The sequence below is a fragment of the Neovison vison genome, chromosome 12 (genome assembly GCF_020171115.1).
Source record: "Neovison vison isolate M4711 chromosome 12, ASM_NN_V1, whole genome shotgun sequence".
Classification (NCBI taxonomy): domain Eukaryota; kingdom Metazoa; phylum Chordata; class Mammalia; order Carnivora; family Mustelidae; genus Neogale; species Neogale vison.
Genome location: NC_058102.1, coordinates 123,341,527 through 123,367,757, shown reverse-complemented (window position 1 = coordinate 123,367,757; position 26,231 = coordinate 123,341,527). Strand labels below are relative to the sequence as shown.

General features: G+C 36.1%; 1 protein-coding gene across 5 annotated transcripts in view; it reads left to right on the top strand.

Annotated features, from left to right (window-relative positions):
* Window positions 1-1,675: 1,675 nt before the first annotated feature.
* Window positions 1,676-26,231, top strand: part of MINDY3 (MINDY lysine 48 deubiquitinase 3) — a 92,934-nt gene continuing 68,378 nt past the window's right edge. For 3 of the 5 annotated variants that reach the window (XM_044229278.1, XM_044229277.1, XM_044229276.1), the window contains exons 1-6: window positions 1,676-1,977; window positions 15,176-15,255; window positions 18,927-18,987; window positions 20,646-20,819; window positions 24,072-24,123; window positions 24,987-25,101. In XM_044229278.1, coding sequence (XP_044085213.1) covers window positions 1,884-1,977; window positions 15,176-15,255; window positions 18,927-18,987; window positions 20,646-20,819; window positions 24,072-24,123; window positions 24,987-25,101 — 576 coding nt within the window. In that variant the 5' untranslated portion in view covers window positions 1,676-1,883. Of the gene's footprint in view, window positions 1,978-15,175; window positions 15,256-18,926; window positions 18,988-20,645; window positions 20,820-22,705; window positions 22,782-24,071; window positions 24,124-24,986; window positions 25,102-26,231 lie in introns of those variants that run through there. The other 2 variants (XM_044229281.1, XM_044229280.1) reach the window with 2 other exon arrangements.

The following is a 26,231-nucleotide window of genomic DNA, read 5'->3' as shown; positions in this document are numbered from 1 at the left end:
ATATTCCTTGTTAAAAATACTCCCTAATTAAAAAATTTTAAACGTTGCAAATAAAGAATATAACCTAAAAGTGGAAAGGACATACCAATGTACTGAAGATTTTGCCAGCTTATTGTAGCTGGAAACTTAGAAAAATCACAGATCAAGAAATATTCTATTTTTAAAACTACATTTGGAAGTTTAGCCTTTTTCCCATATCTATAGATACATAATCAAATATACAACTACAACTATAATCTATAACTATATTAATGGAAAGAAAAAAATTGTGGCAAACACCCCTGAACTTAGAGGTCTGCCTCTTACATGCTCTATGAACGCAGACTCTTCTGTGTCTTTCAGGAAGTGAAATAAATCTATAAATTATAAACAACCAAGCAAACATTAGATATTTAACTGGACCAGTCAGTGCTACTTCCCCTGATCCCTACTTCTCCTGCAAGATAATGAATTTTTAAATTCAGTAAAGGCAAGCATCACTCCTTCTACTAATTCTTTTTGATCCAGCAATGTTCAATGCGCCATACTAAGTACTATGAATAAGACAAGTCCTTGATCGCCATAAATTTATATCTCAGGAAAGCAAGTAATTCTTTGCAAATACCAGGACGAAGGTAATTATCATAAGCAAGTTACAGAGAAGTTATCACGAAAATTTCAGACGCTAGAATTTTTACTTCAAATTGTAATGACTGGAACCAGCTTTATTACAAAATGGCATTTACAATATGTCTTCAACAACAGGTCAGATTTGTTTTTGCAAAAATAGGGGTAAAGAGAATTCCAAAGGGAATAAAAATTAGGAGGGTTATCGGTACGGTTCAGGCACTTTGAAAATTCCTCTTTTAACTACAGCAAAGATTGTTGAAGTCAGACATAAAGTATAAATTAGCAAAGCCCTCTTACTTGCAACCTGTAAGGAACCCATGAGATTTTGCCGTTTTGTTGTCAATTCAAAGGTTAGCCAATATGCTCTCTTCTTTTTCACCAGCACAAATACAAGGTTTTACACAAACTAAATTCACCTGAATGCTTGTCAATAACTAAAACCTGGACTTCAGTCCAGGTGTTGTCCGCACACCCTACCCTCTGGAGAGGGTAATGCTGTGGAGATGAAAATGCTCTACCAGCTCCAGACAGGCTGTTTTCAATCTGTTTTCCCTATAAATAGCTTTGTAATTCTGCATTACACCACACCCTTTGGTTACATATAGAATAGCTGGTTGGGCTTTATGATTTGTCGAGGCATACAGGCTGACAGCCTTCAAATTATCGGTGGTTCTCCATACAGACATGGACGTTTCCTCCCTGAGACTCAACCATCCTCTTAAGAGTTGTAGTTCAATGTAATCAATAATACAAATTTTAAAGAAGGGGCTATGTTCCAGGCCCTAAAGCTTGGGCCTCAGAGCCTACAGCTAAGCCCAGAGCAGCGCGCGGAGGGAAGTGTTTCTGGATGGTAAAAACAGGCCAACGCCCAGGGAACCGAACCGCCCTGCCTATTCAGAAACCAACACCGCACCGAAGGCCCGGGGGGAGCTCCAGAAGGCTGGCCGACTGCACAGATCTCCGAAGCCCTTCCTGCCCCCCACTTCCGCTTCCGGGGAGGTGACACCCGGGTCCTCCCGGCGTGAGGGGCGGTAGCAAAAGGGGAGCCGGAAGTGGCTCGGCACTTCCGGTACGGGAAACTCCTTGCTGCCGCTCGGGCTGGCTTGACAGGCGCGGTCTCTGCAAGTAGCTCTGTCTCCTTTCGTCTTCCTCGCGTCCAGCCTTCCAGCTCCTTCGCCGCCGCCGTCCCGCACCTCCTGTCTCCGCAGGCGCCCCTTCCCCATGTTCCGGGGCAGGAGTCCTGAAAGCGAAGACCCGCTCGCCGGTACCCCATCATGTCCGAACTGACTAAAGAGCTGATGGAGCTGGTGTGGGGCACCAAAAGCAGCCCCGGTCTCTCTGACACCATCTTCTGCCGCTGGACGCAAGGTACCCTGGCTGGGCTCTGACTTCCAGCCGCTTCCTTTGCCCTGCGAGAGGCTGGCTGGACGCCTCTGGCGCCACAGCTCCCCGGCTTGCCCCGCACTGTGTCCCAGTTGCCCAGCTCAGCTTTGAAACTGGACTTTCTAGAAACGTCCTGCCTGCCTTGGGGGGAGTGGTTGAGTAGGAGAATGGTTACAGCTGAATGGGGCCACTAAAGCCCCGAAGCGCCTCTGCCACTTCTGAGCTCCCCTCGGGCTGGAGAGCAAGGGTGGTGGTTGGGCTGCAGTGTGTGACCCTGAGGGTGTGCCCTGTGCCTCGGTGTCAGCGTCTCAGGAAGTGTTGTGGCCCCCTGAATCTTGACCGACCCCCGCCCCCAACAAGGCTTCATGAAATGGGTGTTCGGTTTAATTTTGGAGAGCGCCAAGTCCGCACGAAAGTCAAAGTGGCTAATTCCAGAAGGCAGCTCTGCTCTTTGTATTTTAATTATGTGATTAGACGTAGTACTCGGGTGTACGAATTTAGTGTTGCTTGCTATCAGGTGCTCTTTTGACCCAGAGTATCCCCGGCTTTGAGACGCTTTACGTCTATTCCAGTTAAAAGCAATGTGGATAATAGTACTTCCTGTGCTGGTCTAATTATCCAGATAGGATTTTGAGTTTTGTAAGAAATTTTATTAATACGAATACTAATGAAATAAAAATTACCGTTTATTGAATTTCTGCGCTGTGCCAGGCTCTGCGTTAGGTACTTTATGCTAGTAATTATATGTAATTCTGAAGTTATAATAAAACACAACGTGGCACACTGCTTAAGGTTGACTTAAAGACTGGTGAAGTTAAGAGCCTTTGGAGTCAGAAGGATTGGTAATGTAAGTATGTAAAACATCACAGGCCGGTAAATAATAGCATTTCATTCTTATTAAATCAATTTTTTAGTAAATACCTGTTCTCAAAGGATTTGGGGGAATTTTAGCATAGTAAATCCAAGTTCCTACCTCATAGTGTGTATTTTATAACAAAAATGCAGGATTTATGTAAATCCCTTCCTCTCTCCCACATATGCCTCATTTAAGAGCTGGTAAAATTAGACTCATAATGTTTTACAGTCAGCTTATTTAGCCGATCCCTCTTGTTTTCACATCTTGCAGATGAGGAAAATGAGTGGTGGGGCCATAAACAGGCCAGAGTTGGGCAAATTGAAAGAATGGGAGTGAATTACAAGTCTCCCAATTCCTAATGCAGCTCTGTTTTCACTTTATTCCTTTGAGTTTCCAAACCTTAACATGTAATTAGTTTGGCTTTTTTTACTCATTTTAATTATATCACTGAAGTAATATTTTCTGAAATCTTGGTCTCCTGCATTTGCAGATTTTAAAGCTTGCTTCCCACTTTGACTGAGTTTATCCTAATAATGAACAGCCCAGAAGTATACAAGGCGGTGGAGGATTAAGAAAAATTTTACTTCCTGTGTAATTAATTAGCATTAATTAAGCATTTACAACATAGAATAAGATAGTATTCAGCCTTGTTTATGTTAATACTGAGATGGAGATTCCAGGAGAATTCAGACGCAGTTCTAATAGTGGTTAAGAGAAGGCTTTGGAACAGGTGTGCTTTGGTCCCAGATTCAAGTTATTTAATTTAGTTAAGCCTCAGTTTCCTTCTCTGTAAATGCAGATAATAGTAGTGTCAACCTTACAGGGTCGTTGTGAGGATTGAAGGTGTGTAACCCATGGAGGCACTTAGCACGATATCTGACATACGGTAAACACTCAGACAATGGACGTTCTTGAGACTTAATTTAAAAAGTGTTTAATTGTAAGCTAAGCCAAAGATCACTCTCTAGCTGTGACCTGATAATTACAAGAAATTATTTGATGAATAACCATTATTTGTTTACTTTTACTAATTTTTTATTGAAGCATCGAGGATACATGATAATTATTATCTAAAATACAACTTTATAATGACATTAGAGAGTGCTGGGCCAGGAAGTTCCTTAACAAGATTCATTCAGTCACTGCCATTTAAAAATAAAGAATTTTTTTTTCTTTTTAGAGTGTGTTTATATTGTGGATATATAATTCTTCACGGTTTTACATTGATCAGGATTTTCAGGCAACTGAATTTGTATTTTTAATTTACCATCTCTGAGAGGAAGGTTGTTATTGGTTTTGCGATGTTAACTGTTGTATTCATCTAGAGGCAGAAATCATTGCTGAAGATTGCTTCGGCCGTCATTTGGGATTATGAGACTAGGCACAAGAAACTGCTGTGCTGCACTTGCCTTACAGCGTTTGTAATGGGACACCAACTTTGGCTTTATTTCCTAGTCTGTAACTGCTCTGACAACTGTATTCTTAAGAGTTTTTTGGAAGCTATTTAAAAGTGTGAGATGTTTAGGGTGAATATTTGTAAAATTATGTTTAGGCATAGTCCATTTATGAACCTACATTGACCACATTAAAAGTTTTTTGATACATTAGAAAAAGCTGCAGGAGTTGCTGCAGCACAGAGTTGGGTTTTTTCCTGAATTGATTTAACAATGTCAGATAATACGTGAAATCAGTAAGCCACAGAAGTGGCACATAGTTGTTTTAATTCATTTGGCAGTTTTAGATAATTCCATTCTATAATTCCTTTTTCTTTGGGGGAACAGGGATTTTGTGGGATTTTGGTTTGGGGTTTTTGGTTTTTTTTTTGTGGGGTTTTGTGTGTGTGTTGAGGGGGGTTGCCAGTTTCTCCTTGAAAGACTGTAAGTCACATAATTGAAAGATTTGCAGCTGTTATTTTCTTTTCCTTTTTTTTTTTTTTTACTTTATTTATTTACTTGACAGAGACATAGTGAGAGAGGAAACACAAGCAGGGGGATTGGGAGGGGGAGAAGCAGGCTTCTCTCTGAGCAGGGAGCCTAATGCAGGGCTGGGTTCCAGAACCCTGAAATCATGACCTGAGCCGAAGGCAGTCACTTAACAACTCAGTTATTTTCTAACTTGGAAATTGAGTCTCTGCCCCTGCCTCCTTTTCTCCTGCTCAGTTGCCTATGATCATTTTTTAAGAAAAGTGTATATTTTCTACCTCTTACTCAGAAACACCATTTATTCTCCTTGCCCTTTTTCCCACAGACTACAGCAGTGTTCCAGGCCTCTGCAGGTTAGGATGGGAAGGCAGACAAACAATAAGCATAGCACAAATGAAGTCCATGTAATAGAAGGTAAAGAAATAGGGAGTTGTGGAGTGGGGTGGCATGGCTAGCCCTTATTTAAGATGAGATTTGAGCAAGCACTGGAAGCAACTGAGTTAGTTATGCACTTACATCTGAAGAGTGTTCCAGGCAAAGAGAATAGCCATTATAAAAGACTTGATGGAGAATATTCCTGGCTTTTTGTTCAAAGACCAGGAAGGAAACTAGTTCAGCTGTAAAAGGAATGAGAGAAGGGGAGAGTAATAAAAGATGATGTAAGAAATAATTTTCATACAATGGCCAGTAAAGCCTTATAGGCCATGGTAAGGACTTTGGCGTTTATTCTGAATGAATGAGAGGTCATTGCAGGGTTTGGAGCAGAGAAGAGAAACAACATGACAAGTTTGTTTGTTTGTTTGTTTAAGATTTTTAAAATTTATTTGATGGATCACAAGTAGGCAGAGAGGCAGGCAGAGAGAGGGGGGAAGCAGGCTCCCTGCTAAGCAGAGAGCCAGAGGGGCTCAATCCCAGGAACCTGAGATCATGACCTGAGCAGAAGGCAGAGGCTTAACCCACAGAGCCACCCAAGCGCCCCTGACATTACAAGTTTTTAAAGGACTGATCTGACTGCTGTGTTTGAGGATAGACTGTAGTGGCTTGAATGAGACAGCAAGATCAAATGAGAGACATTTGCAGGAATCCAGTGGGGTAGAGATGGTGGGTCAGACCAGGATAGTAGTACTGGGAATGGAAGCTAAGTGGTGCAATGGACCAACTCCCAGCAGAACCAAAATAAGAGTCATCTAGATCGGACAGGATTAAGTATAAATCTTATTATACATGAAAACATTTTGACTTATTGAGAATTTGTTTCATTTTCAGTATTGATTGTCCAGTTCAGTGTTTGGCAAACTTTTTCTGTAAAAGAGTCAGCTGCATTTGTTGTTTCTGTCTCAGTACTCATCTCTGCCATTGCAGCAAAAACAGCCCTAGATAATATAGGTATGGCTGTATTCCAAAACTGCATTCACAGAAACAGGTCAACCCCTGATCTAGATGATAAGCTCCAAGACACCTTTATTTTTTTCCTTTCCCCCCTCCCTTTCCCCTAAGTTTTAAGTTATTTTGTTTAACCTATTAGATTAACCCAAGAGGGAGAAACACAATTCCCATTTATACAATTCATTGTTTGGTGGGGTTTTGTGGGGGTGGATGGAGAATGGAGATATAGTTGGCTGAAAATAAGAGTTTGGACTTTTGGTATAGGACAGTTTTTGTTATGTAATATGAAAAAAATAAAATTTAACAAATAATTTGTGTAAGTGAGGGATCAGTTAAAATATAAGTATCAAATGTATTTACAAGTTAATACATTTTTTATGATTTAACATTCTACCAAGTAATAAAATGATAAGCCAGTATTATTATTGTTATTATTATTGAGAGAGGGCGAGCAGGCATGCGCAAGCAGAGGAAGGGGCAAAGGGAGTGAGAATTTTTAGTGGGCTCCCAGCCCTGGGCAGAGTCTGACATGGGGTTCTTTCTCATGACCCTGAGATCATGACCTGAGCTGAAACCAAAAATCAGACTCTTTTTTTTTTTTTTTTTGTAATTTTATTTTATTTTATTTTTACAGTGTTCCAAGATTCATTTATGTACCACATAAACAATGTACCACACCCAGTGCTCCATGCAATACATGCCCTTCTTAATACCCACCACGAGACTTACCCAACCCCGTATCTCCCTCTCCTCAAAAACCCTCAGGTGGTTTCTCAGAGTCCACAAATCTCGGTTCCTCTCCCTCTCCGCTTTCCCCCAACTCACTTCTCCTCTCCATCTCCCAATGTCCTCCATTTTATTCCTTACGCTCCACAAATAAGTGAAACCATATGATAATTGACTCTCTCTGCTTGACTTATTTCACTCAGCATAATCTCCTCCAGTCCCGTCCATGTTGATACAAAAGTTGGTTATACATCCTTTCTGATGGAGGCATAATACTCCATTGTATACATGGACCATATCTTCTTTATCCATTCGTCCATTGAAGCGCATCTTGGCTCTTTCCACAGTTTGGCAACTGTGGCCATTGCTGCTATGAACACTGGGATACAGAAGGCCCTTCTTTTCACTGCATCTGTATCTTTGGGGTAAATACCCAGTAGTGCAATTGTAGGTTCATGGGGTAGCTCTATTTTTAATTTCTTAAGGAATCTGCACACTGTTTTCTGAAGTGGCTGCACCAACTTGCATTCCCACCAGCAGTGTAAGAGGGTTCCCTTTCTCCACATCCTCTCCAACACTTGTTTACTGTCTTGTTAATTTTGTCCATTTGAACTGGTATGAGGTGGTATCACAATGTGGTTTTGATTTGAATCTCCCTGATGGCTAATGATGAGGAACTTTTTTTCATGTGTCTTTTAGCCATTTGTATGTCTTCTTTGGAGAAGTGTCTCTTCATGTCTTCTGCCCATTTTTTGATGTGATTATCTATCTTGTGTGTGTTGGGTTTGAGTAGGTCTTTATAGATCTTTGTTCAGCCCTTTGTCTGTAGTGTCATTTGCGAATATCTTCTCCCATTCCATGGGTTGCCTCTTTGTTTTGTTGATTGCTTCCTTTGCTGTGCAGAAGCTTTTGATAACGGACTGAACCAGGCACCTTGATATACCGTTATTCATTAATGATTCTTCCAAAAATGAGGATAATGTGGATCATTATCATTTCAGAGGTTTTTGTTGTTGGATGCCTCTTTTTTCTCTCAAGGATAGATACTCCTTTCTCCAGCTTACCTAAGTCATGTCACCTAAGATCCAATTCTTTTAAATTAAAATTTGTAAGTTTATATGACAAAATTAATTTCTTGGTACTTTGAATACATTATGTATATTTTAGTTCAAAGTATCTGTCATAATATCTTACATTGCATTATGCTTTACAGTTTTTCAAAGTGTTATTTAATCCTTGGAACAACCCTGAGAGACAGCAAAGGATAAATGTAGTTTTCTTCATTTTTATAAAGGAGGAAACTAAGGTACAGTTCAGATTTGACTCAACCAATATCACAGAGTTTACAATGACAAACCAAGTCTTTCTATGGGCTTTTGTTTACTTCGGAGCTTAGTGTTATGGAGGCAGAAGTTAAAAAACTGATTTGAATAACATATATATGGGTAGTAAGTCATATGAAAGTAAAAGATTGGAAAACTACAAAGATATTCATGGCTTAGGTTTAAATTTGTTATGAGCTATAAAACAGATTTCTATGTCTGTAGTACTGTGGGAATGTGATACTAAATTATATATTTACGATCATATGCTTTAGATGACTAATTTCAGATCTAATCAGAAAAAAACCATTTTGAGAAAAGATAATTCCTTTTAAAAGTAGGAAATAATTTGAGTGTAAGAATACAAGAGAAATAACTATTTCCTAAAAAACTTAAACTCAAGTGAAACCATATTATAAAGGGAGAAGCATACTTAACCTAGTCCTATTTTAGCATAGAATATTTAATTTACATTTAGTTGACTTTATTATATTTATTTTATAATAACCTTTGTGCATTATCAGCACACTGAAACATGTATACTGTAATTAAACAGAATTTGGAGTACAGCAGATCTGCCTAGAATTCTCTCCATGGGATTTTTCTATGTAACATACAAAAGCAACTCACTGTAGTTCATTTCAGCTATAAGCCTTGCCCATGGAGCTTGAAAACTGCATTACATTGTTAGTAATTTTAAGGAAGGTAAAATTCATTATTGATTCATGTTTATTACATACCTCAAATGTTTGATAGCTTCTAGTTTCACTTCTGCCCTTGGGCCCAACATCAAAGATCCTTTCCTGTTCCTGTAGGAACAGAACTGGATGGAGTAAGGGGCCTTTTGGCGTCATCTCTTGTTCCTAGATTGGATCTCAGATTTGGTTGTTTTGATGTGATAACCAGCACCCTTAGATTTCATTTGTCCTTATTAAATTTGTCCTGTGCATCTTACCTATTTCTCATCCTCCGTATAGCTTGTCTTCTATTTTGTTTCTTCCAGGCTGCTGCTATTGAGGGAGAAAATTGTGGTCAGCATCAATGCAAAATGTAGTAATCAAACCTTAGCTGAGCCCTCTGCGTTTCTCTCAGTTCTTTATCTTGTCAGCTTTTCTTAGTGCTTTTTAGAATTAACATTCCCTCAGTTCTCTTTTTCTCCCATTCCCCTCATTCTTATTCAGTAATACCACTTCCTCTTTGTGTATATATTTAATTTAGAAGCCTGCTAAAATTCACGTCTTCTGCCAGGCCAATGGCTTTCAAGTTTTTTTTTTTTTTTTTAACTTGGGGCCTCATTATACTCTGAAAAGTATTAAGTACTTCAATATGAAAAATAAAATTAATGAGACCTGAAGCATTATTTTACATTTCTGTAAGTCTCTCTGATGTCTGGCTCGTTAGAAGACAGCTCGATCCTCACATTTGCTTCTCTGTTCAGTCTGTTGCAGTCTGTATTAGGAAGAATATGCAGAAAATCCAGCCTCACAAAGGTTGGTAAGGTAGGAATCATACAAAAGCCTTTTCAGATAATTGTGAATATTCATTTTTGATACTACACCAGAACTTGACCGGTGGTAGTTTCTTAGAGGTTATTCGCAGTATGAAATCTGAAACCACATGAATGAATTTTTTGTACTCTGTTAATTGAAAACCATTGGTTTGTCTTGTACTTTGAATGAATCTTTACCTGTGCATTCATATCTGACAGCCATGCATCAGTCATTTGAAAGTTACTGGTCCACTGGTTTATTCAGATATTCCAAATGATAACACACTTCATTCTACAATATCAAAAATCACATTTATTACTGTCACCACTGATCTCATTAGAAAAATATCCAAGAATTGAGATGTTGTCAAGTTCACAGTGGTAGATGCAAGTTTTCCAAAATTTTAGTTATGCTCGAAAGCCTAAAATTTTATCACTGGCGAATATAACCGTCAGTTATTTTTCTTGATGTATCAGGCTCACTTCATTCCCTTCTTAGAAAGTGTTTGCCGCATAATCAAGTCTGAATAATCATAGTTTGTTAGTACCTCTTCAGAATAAAAACAGTGCTCTACAAAAAAGTATGTCCAGCTTGCAATTCAGAAAATTACACACATGCATTTTCTTGAGACAAAGATCAGTCATCATCAAGGTATGTTGCACAGGTGCTTTGTGGGTAGTTTCCACTTTGTCATGCAGAATAGTTTTAAAAAGGACACTTTATTCAAGTCAAAATTTAATAAAAATAGCATCAGCGAGGGCTTCTTTGTGTGTGTTTGAGAGAGGGTAGTTTTGTTTACTAGGATGGGGACTGCTAGTACAGTTTAATGACACACTTTGTGCGTGCTAAGACATTAGCAATCACACCTACTATTGCTTTTGTACCATGGCTGTGAAAGTCAACGCAGTGTAAAGGGCAAAAAATGTCTTAGTATCCTTATGAGAATTATTTTTACTCCTAGTAGATCCCCTGAAAGAGTCTCAGATGTTCAAGTTTCTATAAACCACACTTGGAGAACCTGTTTTTCTCCAGTCCTGTCTGCGCCCCACCACTCCACAAATCTTTCAAGACTTAGAGTCTTTAAACTTCCTTTTTCCCATGTAATCACTCATGCCCTTCAGTCCATATAAATAATAATTTTTTATCCAGCTATGTTGTAAGTTACCATATGTATTGGTTTAACAATTAGTTTGCATTTACTCTTTCTCCTTATATTCTGAATCACAGTTCAACCCTTTAAAATTTGCTTACGCTCTCCAGGGCTTTTGATTTCTTTTTGTATTCCCAGTGATGTGCTTAATGCAGTGTTTCATGTTTTACTCTACTCAGCAGCATTTGAAGCACGTGACTACTCTCTGCTTCCTGGAGGACTTCAGTGTGTTTTCCTCTTACCTTTCCAATCTTTGCCCATCTTTACTGATTCAGCCTCTGCTAATTTTTTGATGTTCCCATCTCCATTATTTTTGTTTTACATATTCTCATTTACTTGACTGCCAATGTTGAGGATGATTCAAATTGTGTTTAATCCTAGTACTTGCCCTGAGCTCCAGACCGGTATTTCCCCACTTCTAAGAATTGTTGCCAAATGGGAGCACCTCGGTGGCTCAGTCAGTTAAGCATCTGCCTTCCACTCAGGTCATGAACTCAGGGTCCTGGGATCAAGCACCACCTCAGGCTCTCCACTCAGTGGGGAGTCTGGTTCTCCCTCTCCCTCTGTGATCTCTCTCATTTTAACTCTTTCTCAAATAAATAAATAAATGTTGCCAAATGGTTATCTCAACTGAACTTGGCACACCTAGAAACAGACTCTCCCGTTATCTTCCCTTGCAGTATTTCAAAAGCATTCATTGAGCATTACTATACAGTATACTAGGAAAACAATGGTCAGCAGAACAGGCAAGATACCTATAAGGCAAATATTAAACATGTAAGCAAGCAGTAATGTAGTAATCACAGAATATGAAAAGTACTAGTTGTGCTTAATGGTAGGAGAAACCTACTTAGATAGGTTTATCAGGGAATATCTCTGAGAAGTTAACTCCTAAAATGAGAATGAGATGGATTCAGGTTTCTGAAGAGAGAAGAAACAGCAAGCACTAGGGCTGAAGTAAAGACATTGGGATGTTCTAAATTCACTGTAGATGAAGAATATGAAACTGAACTAAGGAAATGTGGGTTTGATAGATCACGGTGTCTTTTAAGGCCATAAAAATGAGTTTGGGTTTCGTTTTAATTGCTGTGAAAAGCCACTGAATTGTATTAAGTAGGCTATGACAAAATATGATTTCCAAGGCTACAGTATTCCTCTGGTAACTATGGTGAGCATATAAAGATTGGGAGCAGGGTAAGTGGGGAGGAATGGAGTCATCTAGTTGGAAACTTTTAACAGTACTCTAGATGAGAGATGACAGTGGTTTGAATCTCAGGGTAGACCAGAGGTGGGTTAGAATGGACAAATATAAATCATGTTTTTGGGTCTTGAACCAAGAGGATCTTGCCTTAAGGTGACAAAGGGTTAACAAGTGATTCAAGTCACAGTATGTTCAAAGGGTAAGAAACCTGACAGAAAATGGATATTTAAGGACCTGAAAGATACTCAGCATGCCTGAAGTCCAAGAGGAAGAGTGGCCAAGGATGAGATAGGAGATTTAGGTCAAAATCAGATCATACAGGACCATGTTAAGAAAACTAAACTCTCTTTATGTCTGGGATTGTAATCTGGGCTCTGTTTGAGAATTCTCTGATTATAACCAATAATGGAAATCTTGAGAGTGGATGAGTTACCCAAGGAGAATGTATGGAATGAAAAGAACATAGATCCTAAAGCCAAGACATGAGAAACATTAACATTGAAGAGGAGTTGACTGAGGGGACTGAGAAGAAACTGAAAAGAAAAATTTGCCACAAGAGGAACCAGTAAAGCCAAGGGGCAAAGATTTTTCAGAAGAAGCCCATGGTCAGCATTTCAGATGATTCTCTGGAGAGTAAATAAGAAAAGACTTGAGAAATTGCCCGTACTGGTCATAGATGAACTTGGTGAGAATGAATTTGGTGCAGTGAGAGGTTGAAAATTTGGGGGATTGAATAAATTGTAAGGAGAATAATATTGTAAGGTTAAGTAATTATAAGGAGATTAAAAGTGCATGTGGACAACTAGATGGGCTTTGAGAGGGTGGTGATTAGAGTTTTTGTGTTTTTTGGGTTTTTTTTGACAATCAACAATTTTTTCTTAACTTAGACTTGACTTTTTTAGAGGAATTTTAGGTTTGCAGCAAAACTATGGGGAAGCTACAGAGATTTCTCATATACCTTCTGCTCCCACAACGTGTATAGGGCTCCCCTATTACCATTACACCCCACCAGGGTGGAATAGTTATTAATTGATGAACCTGCACTGACATCATTATCACCCAAGATCCATAATTTACAGCTCACTCTTGGTGTTGTGCATTCTCTCGGTTTAGACAAATGTATAATGACATTTATCCATCAGTATGGTTTCACTGTATTTCCCTGCCCTAAAAATGTTCTGTGCTTTGCATGTTCATCCCTCTTCCCTTTCTCCCTCCACCAATCCCTGGAAACAACTCATCTTTTTAGGGTCTTCATTGTTTTGCCTTTTCCAGGATATCTTATAGTTGGAATCATACAGTATGTAGCCTTTTCCAGTTGGTTACATCATTGAGTAATAGGCACTTAACATTCCTCCATGTCTTTTCATGACTTGTCAGCTCATTTATATTTTTAGTGCTGAATTATATTTTGTTGTCTGGACGTACTGTAGTTCATTTACCCACCCATTCACTTACTGAAGAACAGCTTAGCTGCTTCCAAGTATTAGCAGTTATGTCTCAAGGAGCTGTAAACATCTGTGTGCAGGTTTTTGTGTTGACATAAGTTTTCATCTCTTTACTCAAAGAATTTTGGGAGGATTCTTAAGGAGGAGGATTTGTTTTTGAATATGTGAGAAACATGTTTAAGCACTGTTTGAAAGAGAAGGATTGAAAGGTTAAGAGAGCAGAGGTGGGATGGAATGGGATCCTCTATGCTGTTTCTTATCTCAATTGTTATCACCTACTGTCTCAAGCTAGAAACTTCAGAGTCTGCTCTAATTTCTTTGCCCCACTTGTACATGCTCATCAAACCTTAATTTTTACCTAAGAAATACTATTTAGGTATAGTTTCTCCTCTCCATACTAATGGCAATTTTATTAGGTCGCTAGCATCTCTGTATGGCTGTTGAAACAGTCTCATCCCCGTTCTGTTCCTTTTAAAAAGGAAAAAAAAAAAAGCAGTATGATCATATTATAGTTCAATTAGTATTTGTCATGGTCTGGCCTTTCCCAGTATTACCCTCTTGTCAGCTTTCCCTCCCATTTACCATCTCCCCCATCATACCCCCATACTACCCTTAAGCTACATTAAATTTCCCCCTGTCCTATAAATTTGTTCCTTTTCTTATCAAACTCTTTCCTTTAATAAAGGTAAGTTTTCTTTACCTGAAAGTTATTCCTCATCCTTGTCCTCACAAATTCCTGTTCAAGATCAGCCTCAAGATCACCTATTGTGACTTGACTCAGGCAGAGTAAATCGTTTCTTTCTGTATCCATAATACTGTTTTCATATTTCTGTTTTAATATCCATTTATTCTTTATTTGTTCATATGTCCATGCTCACCTGTACTGTTGGTTCCTGCAGACCCTCGAGGGACTTTGTCATTCACACATACACCCTAGATACTTGCTATAGTATCGTATATTCATTAAGTGTTCGTGGGATGAATGACTGAACTACAACCATTAGTGAAACTTTACATATTCCTACCATGTTGGAATTAGAAATGATCATTTTAAATATAACTACACAGAGACCTAGGGAGGTGAAATGATTTCCCTACAGTGATACCGATAGTAACTCAGTCCTCTGGACTTCTGGCCTTATACTGTCTGTAGGAACATTTACTAGTTGCTCTCAGTCAGTGCTGGTTGGGTAATAGTAAAATTGAGCTAGAGCTAGTATGGGCACATTCATAGTCTATGATGCCTTTAATTTTTAGCTTATAGAATATAACTCAAAGATTTGAATGAAAAATATATTCTATATGGAAAGGATCGTGAAATTCTGTTTGAAATAAGTAGATAGACTAGTCTTTCTTCAAATAAATTATTTAGTGTTCTTCTACTAAGGTCCACACTTTATCCCCTTAGTCCACTTAGGAGGATCCCTAGGTACAAATTTTGTGTGTGCATGTGTGAGTGTGTTTGTGTGTGTTTACATGCATTTGGGGCACAGGGTGGGAACAGAGACTCTAGATCTCTTTTCAGAGGTTCTGCAAAAAGTTAAGAACCACTGTGCCTGAATAACTTGGAGATATTTTGCTTTTGTAATAAGTGATCTTTCTCAAAGCAAAGTACATTAAAAATTCTTTGGGCTGCTGTTTGAATTACCTTTTTAATCTTTGCTACTTGCTTTCATTTTTAGGGTTTGTGTTTAGTGAATCAGAGGGATCTGCATTAGAACAGTTTGAAGGTGGCCCCTGTGCTGTTATTGCACCTGTTCAGGTAACATAGACTACTTTACCGACTCCTTAGAGGGACATGTTCAAACGTTTCATATTTGACTTTTCGTTTTCTACTGTGTCAGTATGTAATTAGATGATCAGTTATCTTGTAACTTTTGTTCATGTAAATAGCTATAAATATCCAAAAATAAAACATGAATTCAGAACATGGGCAGGTTATGCAGCAATAGCCTTTAGACGGTCTTTATTTTCAAGAAAACATAATAGGTGTTCTCTAACCTTCAGAAAATGATGGTGACATCTTTCTAGTACAGTGATCCTATCAAGTCATAATGTTTTATGCTATTGTTAGGTATATCATAGCAATAATACTCTTTTCATTTGTGCTTTCTGTAAAAATGATTTTCCTACAAAGTTGAGGATGAGTAATACTTCCATGCTCTGAAACCTTACACATTTTTAAAATAAGCTGTATTTACAGTTTTAGGCTGTTGGCTTTTAAAATAAAATTAGTAGTAACTGACTACAAACAGAATTTCCAAAATTTAAAAAAAAGAGGTTTTTCTTTGACAAGATAGTGTTAATCCGAGTGTGTGTGTGTGTGTGTGTGTGTGTGAGATTTGAATCCTAATGTATTGTTCGAATTTCAAAGGCCAATTTGCTGCAAATGTTACATTGTTAAAACCACATATTGAATTTTCAGTTTACTGTAATACTTTAAAGTGTCTGAACAGCAGTGTCACTTTGCAGCTGGTCTAAGAGAAGCTGGAATTGATTATGTTTTAATCAGCACGTTTTGAAAATACATATTTAATGTGATATTTATTATTCATTGGGCATAAGGAACACATTCCTGAACTTTGTTAGCTGCAAAGTAAATTTGTCTCTCAAGCCTTATACTCCTCATTATTAAATTAAAAATTTATCTCTGAAGGAGGAGGCGAAAAACATCTTTCATGACTGAGTCCAAAATGTATCCTTTATAGTTCATCATTTTTCTTTAAAGGGTAAATTTGATTTTTTTTTTTTTTGCATTAGTAGAATTACAAAAAAAAAAAATAAGAAAAATTTGAATGTTTGAATATTGCCTGGGAGTAACTGAATATAAAGAATAAAATTTAACTGTAAATTAGTATTAGAGTTGTTATACTATTATGCTGGGCACAGATTTTGGTTACTTGCAGAATCTTATTAACTGAATTTAAAGATTCCTTATCTTGTTGGTATTTAAATTAGATTATATTAACATTGCCCTTCCTGGGTTTTTACTAAAAGTCTATGAATGTAGTTAAATGCAAGGTATACCACAGTTTCCTGTTTTATAAAATTTTATAAAATTTATAAAATGTGAAGTTTTTACAAAATTTGGTATATTTCCACAACGATAGCTGTTTTTGCAAGGAATAATTGTAATGTTCAAAGCCCTCTTGTATCTTTGAGGTTGTAATTTAGTTTCATAGTCACATAAATCTTCTCAATCATAGAATTATGGGTTTCTTTTTTTTTTTCCTCAGTGTAAAAGTCAAAACTGAGCCATTAGACCTAATGAAGGGAAATGAGCAAGTCTAGATAGTAAAACTTTTTTAAACTATAAAAATTAGAATATGGTACTATAGCCAGAAGAGTAGGCATATTATGGAACCCAATAGTTAATACTGGACAAATGACATTACATATAGCATTTTACCAAGAATTTATCACACACTGCAAATCAATGGTAGAATAAAATGAAATTTAATGAATGTCACTGATAAGATTGGCTGCCAGTTTGAGGGGAAAAAATGAATTTAGACGATCTGATAGCATATATCAAATATGTTCTTGATATAATATTTAACCACAAAAAACTAAAACTAATGTATTGTCAACACTAGAGAAAGGATGAGTTCCAGGCTCAGAAAAATATTTGCAGTGAATATTAGCAGTAAGTGGATATTGTTGTTCTTATACAAAGAACTTGTACAGATTGGTTAGAAAACACTAAAACTCCAGTGGTGAAATGATGTGTATACAGTCATCACAGGTGGAATAGTGATCAAGAACTAGAGAATCAAGATGTTCAGTCTTACTAGGAATCCAGAAAAGTACAAATGAAACTATAACTAGAGTGTGTTTACTCTTTCTGATTTTTAAATATAAAATAATTGCCAGTGCATATTATGGGTAGGATGATGCTGGCATATTCCTAGTGCCATAAGTACATTTGTACTTAGATTTGGGGAGGATAGTTACATTATAACAGGAACCATAATGCAGATTTTTTTTTTTATGAAATCATTGAACTTCTGTGAATCTTTCTTAAAGAAGTAATCCTTAATATGGAAAAGGTTGTATTCAATAAGAAACTATTATAGTAGTAAAAGAAAAAATTATAAGCCTAATTTACTATAATGTAGTTTACACATGAAAGAATGTTTGAGTAATTTTGATAGCTCAATAGACATTTAGTGATTAAGAATTACAGTTATGACTCCTGTGGGAAAGCCAAAATGAGAAACATGATTGCGTGCCCATTATGCTTCTCACTTGTAAGAAAAACTAAAACAGGTATGAAAGACTGGAAGGAAGTATATCAAAATACTAACAGCATTTGTATTAGTGGTGAAATAATGGGTATCCCACCTAATTTTTCCCAAATTTTGTAATGTAGTTATACTCCACAATTTTTTGGTTGTTGCCGTACTGGGGGAAAGCCAGAAACACTTGATTGCAGCATTGGTAGATTTTACTAATACAAGAATGTTGTAGAATATTACTTGTGTGGGTTTTTTTTTGTTGTTGTTGTTAAAATAATTGAAATGATTGCTTATTAGGTGGCAGGTACTGTGCTAAGTGCATTACATAGATTATTTCATAAAATCCTCACTGCAGCCTTTTAAAGTTCATGCTATTATTATTTTTAGTTAGTAAAGTAGTGGAACCAAGATGCACACCTAGGTGTGTCTGACTAAAAGCAGTCCTCTTATCAACACACTACTGCTTTCAAACATGTAAGTGAGAAACATCGAAGTAACCTTTTTCTTGGATCTGCTTCCTAGAGGTTCAGATACAACAGGTGGCGCAAAAGGGTCTTCATTTTTAATAAACAAGTCAGGTGACTAGGATGGAAATGGTCTGTAAACTGCACTCTGGGAAGGAAACACTACTGAACTGCTTTCTATCAAATCGTTAGTATAACACACTTAAGGAAAAGTGAGAGATCAGTTTGTTTTTTCTTTTAAATCTTGTATTTTTTTTTTAGTCAGACCAGGAAGTTGGAACTCTTGATAAGCGGAAGAGTCTTGTAGTGTATTTTTATGTCACAAATCAGAGCTAATAGAGCAGAACCACCTTTGTATTTTGATTTCTTTTCCCCCAAGGAACCTAAGAAAAATGTAGACTTGTTCCTATTTCTAGGGTTTTCACTTTGTGAATGAGCAATTAAGTTTCTTTACTTTTCTGGTCATGTGTCTGTTTTTTTGAGTCAGTTGAGTCACTTTTTCTATGTGTCAGAAAATACGTATCATGAAAGAAGAATTTTATGGATCTAGAATAAGTTTATAGTAGTATATTCTGAATAATATGCTCAATTACTGTTGAATGTGGTGAGAAACTTTGAAATTTTTATAGTACTATTTAGTAGATCATGAAGGTTTTTTTTTCCATTTTAAAATAAAATAATAAGGTATGCTTACAATGCATTCTAATAATTATTGCTTTAATTGTGTAAAGGCATTTCTTTTGAAGAAGCTCCTGTTCTCTTCAGAGAAGTCTTCTTGGAGGGATTGCCCAGGTATGATCGTGGTTGGTCTTTAAACTTTTCCTTCACCTTCTAATTTATATATGATCTGTGCAGCTTTCACTGGCAATAGTTTAACTGAAATTATTTATCTTAAAAAGTATACTATCAACAGGATATTTTTTCTCGAGGTTTAGTTTTTTCAGTGTTTCAGAAATTTTCATGAACAGTGACATTTTAATATGTGTATTACCAAATTTGGTTTACCCAAGAGTCTAAGACAGGATAATAAAACTAAGGGCAAAATCCTTTGGCCTCTCACTAAAAAGTGGTGCCATTTCCCTGAACTGTTAAATGATAGCATACCATAAGGAATGGTCATTTGTGTTTATTTTGTCTTACTTGGCTCTCAGCAAGAACTGAGTTATCTTTGTATTCCTGCAACTTTTAGTGCAGTGCCTTACACAATGCAGATAACACTGCAGGCGAAGCTGTCCTAGCTTCTGCGCCGCTATGATTAGGTCAGAGAGCTGTGTGGTGCTACCTGATAATAACAAACATTTGCATTTCTCTTGACAGTTTACAAAGTCTCTCCTTCAATAAGTGAACAATTTCATGTGAACATCACGATAACTTTTAGAAGAATGGGGAATATATTATAATCCTGGTTTGGCATATAAAGGCAAAACAGTTTCCATTCCAAACCATACCCATAGAATCTAATGATTGTGAAGTTAAGGGCTAAAGTGTCACTCATGTATTTTTTATTAATTAATAGTTGAAATGCAAAATAAATTGTAGAAAATAAATCAAGAGATATGATTATTAACATCAATGTTATATTGATAAAACTTATAATAGTTGTTATACAGAAATATATTTACATTGATAAAATAGCGTTGTCAAATGTGAATGTCGTGGTGGTTATAAAATGAATGACCTAATTCTTGCCTTTAAAGAACTGCTAGTCTATTAAGAGAAGTAAAATTCTCCCCAGAGCATTAAATTTTACGTAGGATGTGTGTACATATCGTATCCCCTTTGAAAGTTTCAAGGGCTGTCCTACTGTTAGAGAGCTGTCCTGCTTGGAAAGGGGAGGTGGCTAAGGCCCAGGAAGACGTTGAGCATTTTCTCATTGCCCCTTTCTATAAAAGTCTAATGTTCAGATCACTGCAATATAGTATCAGGAGCTTCTGTATTATGCAACGTAACCGCGATGGTGTCTGCTACTGTAATGAATTGTGGTACAGTATGTGCTATGTGTCACCTCATTATCCTTACCCCTATGGGACAAGGAGATCAAAGACATTAGACTAACTCAGAAATGAGGAAAAAATAGAAGTCTCAGCAGGCCCTCCCACTGTGCCTGGTCCTGCAGTAAAGGAGCCCTCAGGGCTCCCGGTGCTCCCTTTGCCTCAGAAAGGGGAGTGATCGGTACCAGGTTATTCCAAGTAACCTATTCTTTCTCCTAATGTTTAATTCTTCATTTTTCTGGATTCTTTTTCTAATTAATGGCCACATTTAATACTGATGACATATTAATCCTTAAGCACTTTTTTTAAAAAACCTAAGTTGTTTATGGGGGGAGGAATCCTCCACTTAAAATGCTTGGTTTTCATTATTAAGTTAAAACATTCTTACTATTGTTATCCATGACAGGATTTTTTCTTTTCAAAGAAAACCATTATAACTGATACTTTGGTTATTTTTAGAGGAAGAGCGGAAGGAACTCCTTTGTCATACCTTATGTGATATTTTAGAGAGTGCTTGTTGTGACAACTCTGGATCATACTGCCTTGTTTCCTGGTTAAGAGGAAAGACAGCCGAGGAAACGGCTAGTATTTCTGGGAGTCGTGCAGAGTCTAGCTGCCAAGTGGAACATTCTTGTAAGATACATTTTTATTTCCTGAAGTCATTTCTTGTATCTTTGTTTTAATAAAACTGTTGAAATTTTTAAAGAAAAAAAAATTTAAAATTTTCATAACACTTATTTTTTTTAGCCTGAGCTTAATTCATGAGCCTTAGAATTTTTCATTTCCCTGTCAATTATGTTAGCTGCTGGAGGATATTGCACTTGTTTATCATGTCATTTTTGGAAAAAAGAAAGGATTTGTATCTCTTAAACTTCTCTATAAGTTTTAGTTAGTTTCTGCTTGATGACAATCTCTTCTGAGCTTTGGAACTCTAATACAGAAAGTTAAAAGAACATAATCCTATGTACTTTAGTTTTAGATGCTTTAATGTTAGTTTTCTTGCTATTGGGGGAAAAAAAGGATTTGGGGGGACATTAGAAAATTTCTTAAATATCTTTAGTTTCTTAGAGCAGAGATGGGGACATTATTCTTCATTACATATTATTTCTTTTCCTCCTGAACTTTTTGGACATTGTGTAATACAGTCTACATATATAGGTTATTTTTAGGTAGTTTTAAAAAAGGGTTTAATTATTCTTTCAGGTTTTTCATTATTGAAGATTTCTCTGTAAACAAAAGCTATTCTTATTCATAAAAAAACACATATTCTGTGGATTGTAGCCTTTGAAACTTCTTATGTAATCAACTTCAAAACTGCCAGAATGCAGTAGTAAAATGAAGACTTCTGGTGGTACTGAAGGTAGATAAAGAATCGCTTTTCTGTTTTTCTTTTCAGGAATGATCTTGCTAGTATGTGACTTCTGATAATTGGTAGTTCCATGTGTTTATATTGAAGAAGTGACTTATTCTGCCTATGATGCATTCCATTAATGATCATCTCTGCAGAAATTATTTTTAAAGAAATTGGACACCTGATTTACAGAGAGTAAATTTTGATTACTCATGATATATATATATCTCAGTTTCCATGTAGGATTATCCCTGAGGCACAATTGTCTCCACAGGCTGAAATGACTCTGTAATGTCAGTCTTCTTTCTGCTGTAGTTAAAGTGGCAAATTCTAATAGGTGTACATTTGCAAGGAATAATTTTTAAAATTTAAACACTTGAATAACTTTCTTTTTGAGGCCTTTTAAATATAGCCTTTCTAAAAGAATTTAATATACTTTGAGAGTCGATGATGACAGTTGAAGAAGAAAATTGGAAAATATTCCCGAGGATGATTGTCAAGAATCTTAAGATTGGTTTTAAACTATTTTCCAGGTTTTACTAGGTTGCATGAAAGCATGTTTAATAGTTTCACTTAGGACATTAAAATCCTGACAGAGGAACAGTTGGACTAATTAAAAGTTCTTTTAAAGGCTGTCTGCTTAAAGCCAATCTATACACGAAAATGCAAGAAAATAGTACGATCTTTTAACATTTTTCGTTAGTATTTTTGTAGTACAATCTATACATGCCATAGGGTACACTGTATAATTTCACTCTAGGTTAAATAGCCTTTATAATGTATTAACTTTGGTACTTGAGTAACTAATTTAGGTGGGCATATTAGATTTAATTTCTTTTCCAAAAACCTATTTTAGTAGTTTTCCAGTTCACTTTGCCTCATTTTAAAAGTGGACATGAAATGAAACCATATATTAAATCTGTTTTTAGGTTAAGACTGTAAAAATTTAAGAAGTTTTGTTAATTGAAAATTTGAGAATTTACCTTAGATGTTGTCAAATGCAAAGAACTTACATTAAAGTTTTTATTCCGTATAACAATCTGTTTTACCTGTTCTTTCCTTTATTCCCAGCTATGTTCTTTTTCTTGTGTTTTATATTTTTCATCATCTTGCCTGCTAAGCTTTTTATTTTGCTTGCCTCTTCTCTCTAAATTACTATCTTTATGTCTACTTTCATAGTGTATACCCAGTAGAATTATTTAGGTAATCAAGCACTGCAGAGCAATTAGTACAGTTTGGAAAAGGTTAGGTTGAATTTTTATTTTATCCTGAAATTTTACATGTGAACTGTTTTTCCCTTTGTCAGTAGTACATTGTGCACAAACATTAATTTCATTGGCTTGTGTGGTGTGTGTAGTTTTGGCTTTCAGTAATGCACACTTGTTTGCAATAGTGAATGCTCAGGTTCAATTTCAGTTTGTTTCCCATGCATGTCAAAAGCTTATTGAAATTAACCCATTTGGGCTGGTAAAGATTTTTAAAAGTAGTTTAAAGCATTTGAAAATTAAAGTGATTTGAAAAGGAGAGCCTAATGAAATATTTTTAATTGTAATTCAAAAAATCCTAATTTTGAATTCATAATGAATTTCTTATATTCTCTGATAAGAATTAATATTTAAAAGTACTAAGATTTGCTTTATAAAATATATATAAAATTGTTCATTGTGATAAATTAGAAGTATTTTGATTCATGTTTGAGATCTTTAAAGGTGTTATCTTTGTAAAGGGAGCCAACTCTCTGGATTCAAATCTCAGCTCTGCTGTTCATTGCATTGTGCTCCAGGGAGGCTTCTTCTCTGCCTTGGTTCCTCTTCTGTAAAATGGGGCTGATAGGGTTGTTAGATGATTAAATGAGATAAAACCTATAGAGCAGTTACAGAGGGGCCTGGCACTTAGTATAAAGTGCTGTATAAACATCACCTTAAATTAAATGATTTATTTCCTTTGCTTTTTTAATTTATAATTGTACTGTATTAATGATCATAATCCAAATGAGTTACTGAAAACTTCTCTAACAATTGTACCAACAAATGAGGAAACAGACTTAAAGCTGTTGTTGAACCTGTGTAGTTTCAAAGTGCTATTCCTTTTTATACACATTAGTTTAAAAATTAAACTTAACCTAAAGATTTTATATTATAAAGGAAGAAGATTAACTATGATGATTTTATTTGGATCTATGATTCGGAAGATTATTTTAAAGTGCAAGACACATTTCAGTGATGTGTGAAGCACTGTCAATAATTTCTCATATTTTATGTAGTATTCTAGCCTGACTGAATTGAAAATAAATGTTTATCATTTAATCACCCTTCTACATTCTCCGTATTATATCCATTTTAGTGATAACCATGGTAACTAAGATCCTGAAATAAAAATTTGTGTTATAGTAAAGTTGAAAATAAACAGAGAATTTTAAGGGAGTAAGGAAATAGGGAAAATTTTGATTGCTTGAAAGTATTTACAGCCTGCTGTGTGTATCTTGTGTCATTTATTTGCCATGTGTAGTGCTGAAAAGTGTCTTTTATGTATAGCTGCCTTGGCTGTCGAAGAGCTTGGCTTTGAGCGATTTCATGCATTAATTCAGTAAGTAACATTGGAACATTTAAAATACTTACCTTGTGGACACATTGCCATTTTAAGTCTGTTCATATTGTGGAAAGGTACTTAGATATATATAATTGAGGATTAATTTGTTACCAGTTTTTTAAATAGTAATTTATTAATGTTTACTTAAATTATTCTGATTCCTAAATTAGCTAACTACCAGAATACACCTTTTATAATATTAAAAGCTTCTTCATCGCTTACAATGAAAAAAATCATTCTAGCTTAATGTCTCTCTGACCTGAATGAATACAAAAATTTCTAATAGGATAAATATTTGAATTATTTTCTTTGCCAAAATATGCCTTCTGTGATTCTCGCTAAAAGTGCCATATTTTCACTAGAACATTAAACCTTTTATTGTAAAAGGTAAGGATAGCTACATTGATAGTATTACAAGTGGCATTTGAAATACGATATTACTTTCTTTTAAAAGAAGCCACAAATGTACACCTTATCTTTGGTATTCAGATATTTATTACGTAATTTTTAGGCTTTACAGAGTCAAGTTTTTTTTTTCTTGAACACCTCTTAAAGCTACTTCATTCTTTAAAAATGTGTAATTATTGTAGAATTTATTGATGCCAGACAGTTCACCTAAGTGATGAAGAGTTTTCCTGCCAAGTAGGCATTCTATTTTAATAGTATATATTTAGCAACATTTGTCAGCAGCAGCTTTTGCTTTTAATGGCTAAATCTGTATTTGAAAAATTTGAGACACAGAAATCTCATTTGTACATATACAGTTTAATGTATAAGACAATTTTAAAAATTTCGCATTTGTCAATGTAGTCATTCTCCTCTCTAATACTAATACTTAATTCTTTCCCCCCCCCCCCCAGAAAGAGATCATTCAGAAGTTTATCAGAATTAAAAGATGCTGTCTTGGACCAGTATTCAATGTGGGGAAACAAATTTGGAGTGTTGCTTTTTCTGTATTCTGTGTTACTGACAAAGGTTTGTTTAAGAAGATACTTCTTCTGGCTTTTATTAGTTTGAGTTTCGTACTAGTTTTCATGCTGTGATGAGTAATTTTATTTTTGGTACCGTTTCTAATCTCAGAATAAAAGTCTACTTAGGCTGATGATAAGGAATCATCCAGTTCTCTTTTCTTACCACTCACTTAGTACTTAACCACTTTCAAACTTAGTTTTACTCCTGATTTCTATGTTATAGAAGTTAACAGTGATATTCTAATTATGAAATGCTCTCAGTTCTTCTGAGTTTTATTTTCTTTCATCTTAGCAGTAACTGGCATTTGACAACCTTAATGCTTTCTGGAAGCTCTTTCTGACGCTCAGTCCCTCTCGTAACTGACCCAATAAATCACTGTGCTAGTTCCCTTTTATTATTGTCCTGTGATCCCATCTCCCCCAACCCTCACTTCCTTTTTTCAACAGCTTCATTTTCTTCTTTACCTGTTTTCTCCTGCTCCTTTCTCTCCCAGTCCAAATTTTCATATTGAAGAACTTTTCAGTCCCTATCATCTTCACGCTTTTTCTCTTATGGGCATTTTATTCTCTCAACTTAATTTTATGTGGTTAATTTCAACACGTATACTTCTATCCTACCTTTTTTTCCCCAACTCCTAATCTCCTATCTCTAACTGTCTATTAGTCTCAGTTGAGTATCCTGCGAGATGTGTCACGTCTGCTATCAGACTTCCTTCATTTGACAGATGTTCATTGGTCATTGACTCCCTGCTAGGGATTGGAATTATAATGTGAGAAAGTTTTTTTTTTTTTAAATTCCTCACCAGTACTGTGAAAAACAAATTGACACATTAACAATTCCATGCGGGTTCTGTTTTTAGGTGTTTATTTCTTGCATGCACAAAGCCATGGGGGTGGGGAGGGTGGGTAGAATAGAAGGTAGCCTGAATCTTGGGTTTGGTTTGTTTGTCTTTGGTGGAATCAAGGACAGACTTTACATAGTAGGGACCCTTTGGTGGATATAGTGTCTTGGTGGATGAGGAAAAGTTTTCTAGAAGAAAAAGCTGTGGGAAGATTTTCTGAGCCATGGAAACAGCAAGTACAAAGGCATAATGAATTTGGGTGTAACACCACAAGAACTGTAAGGAGTTCAGT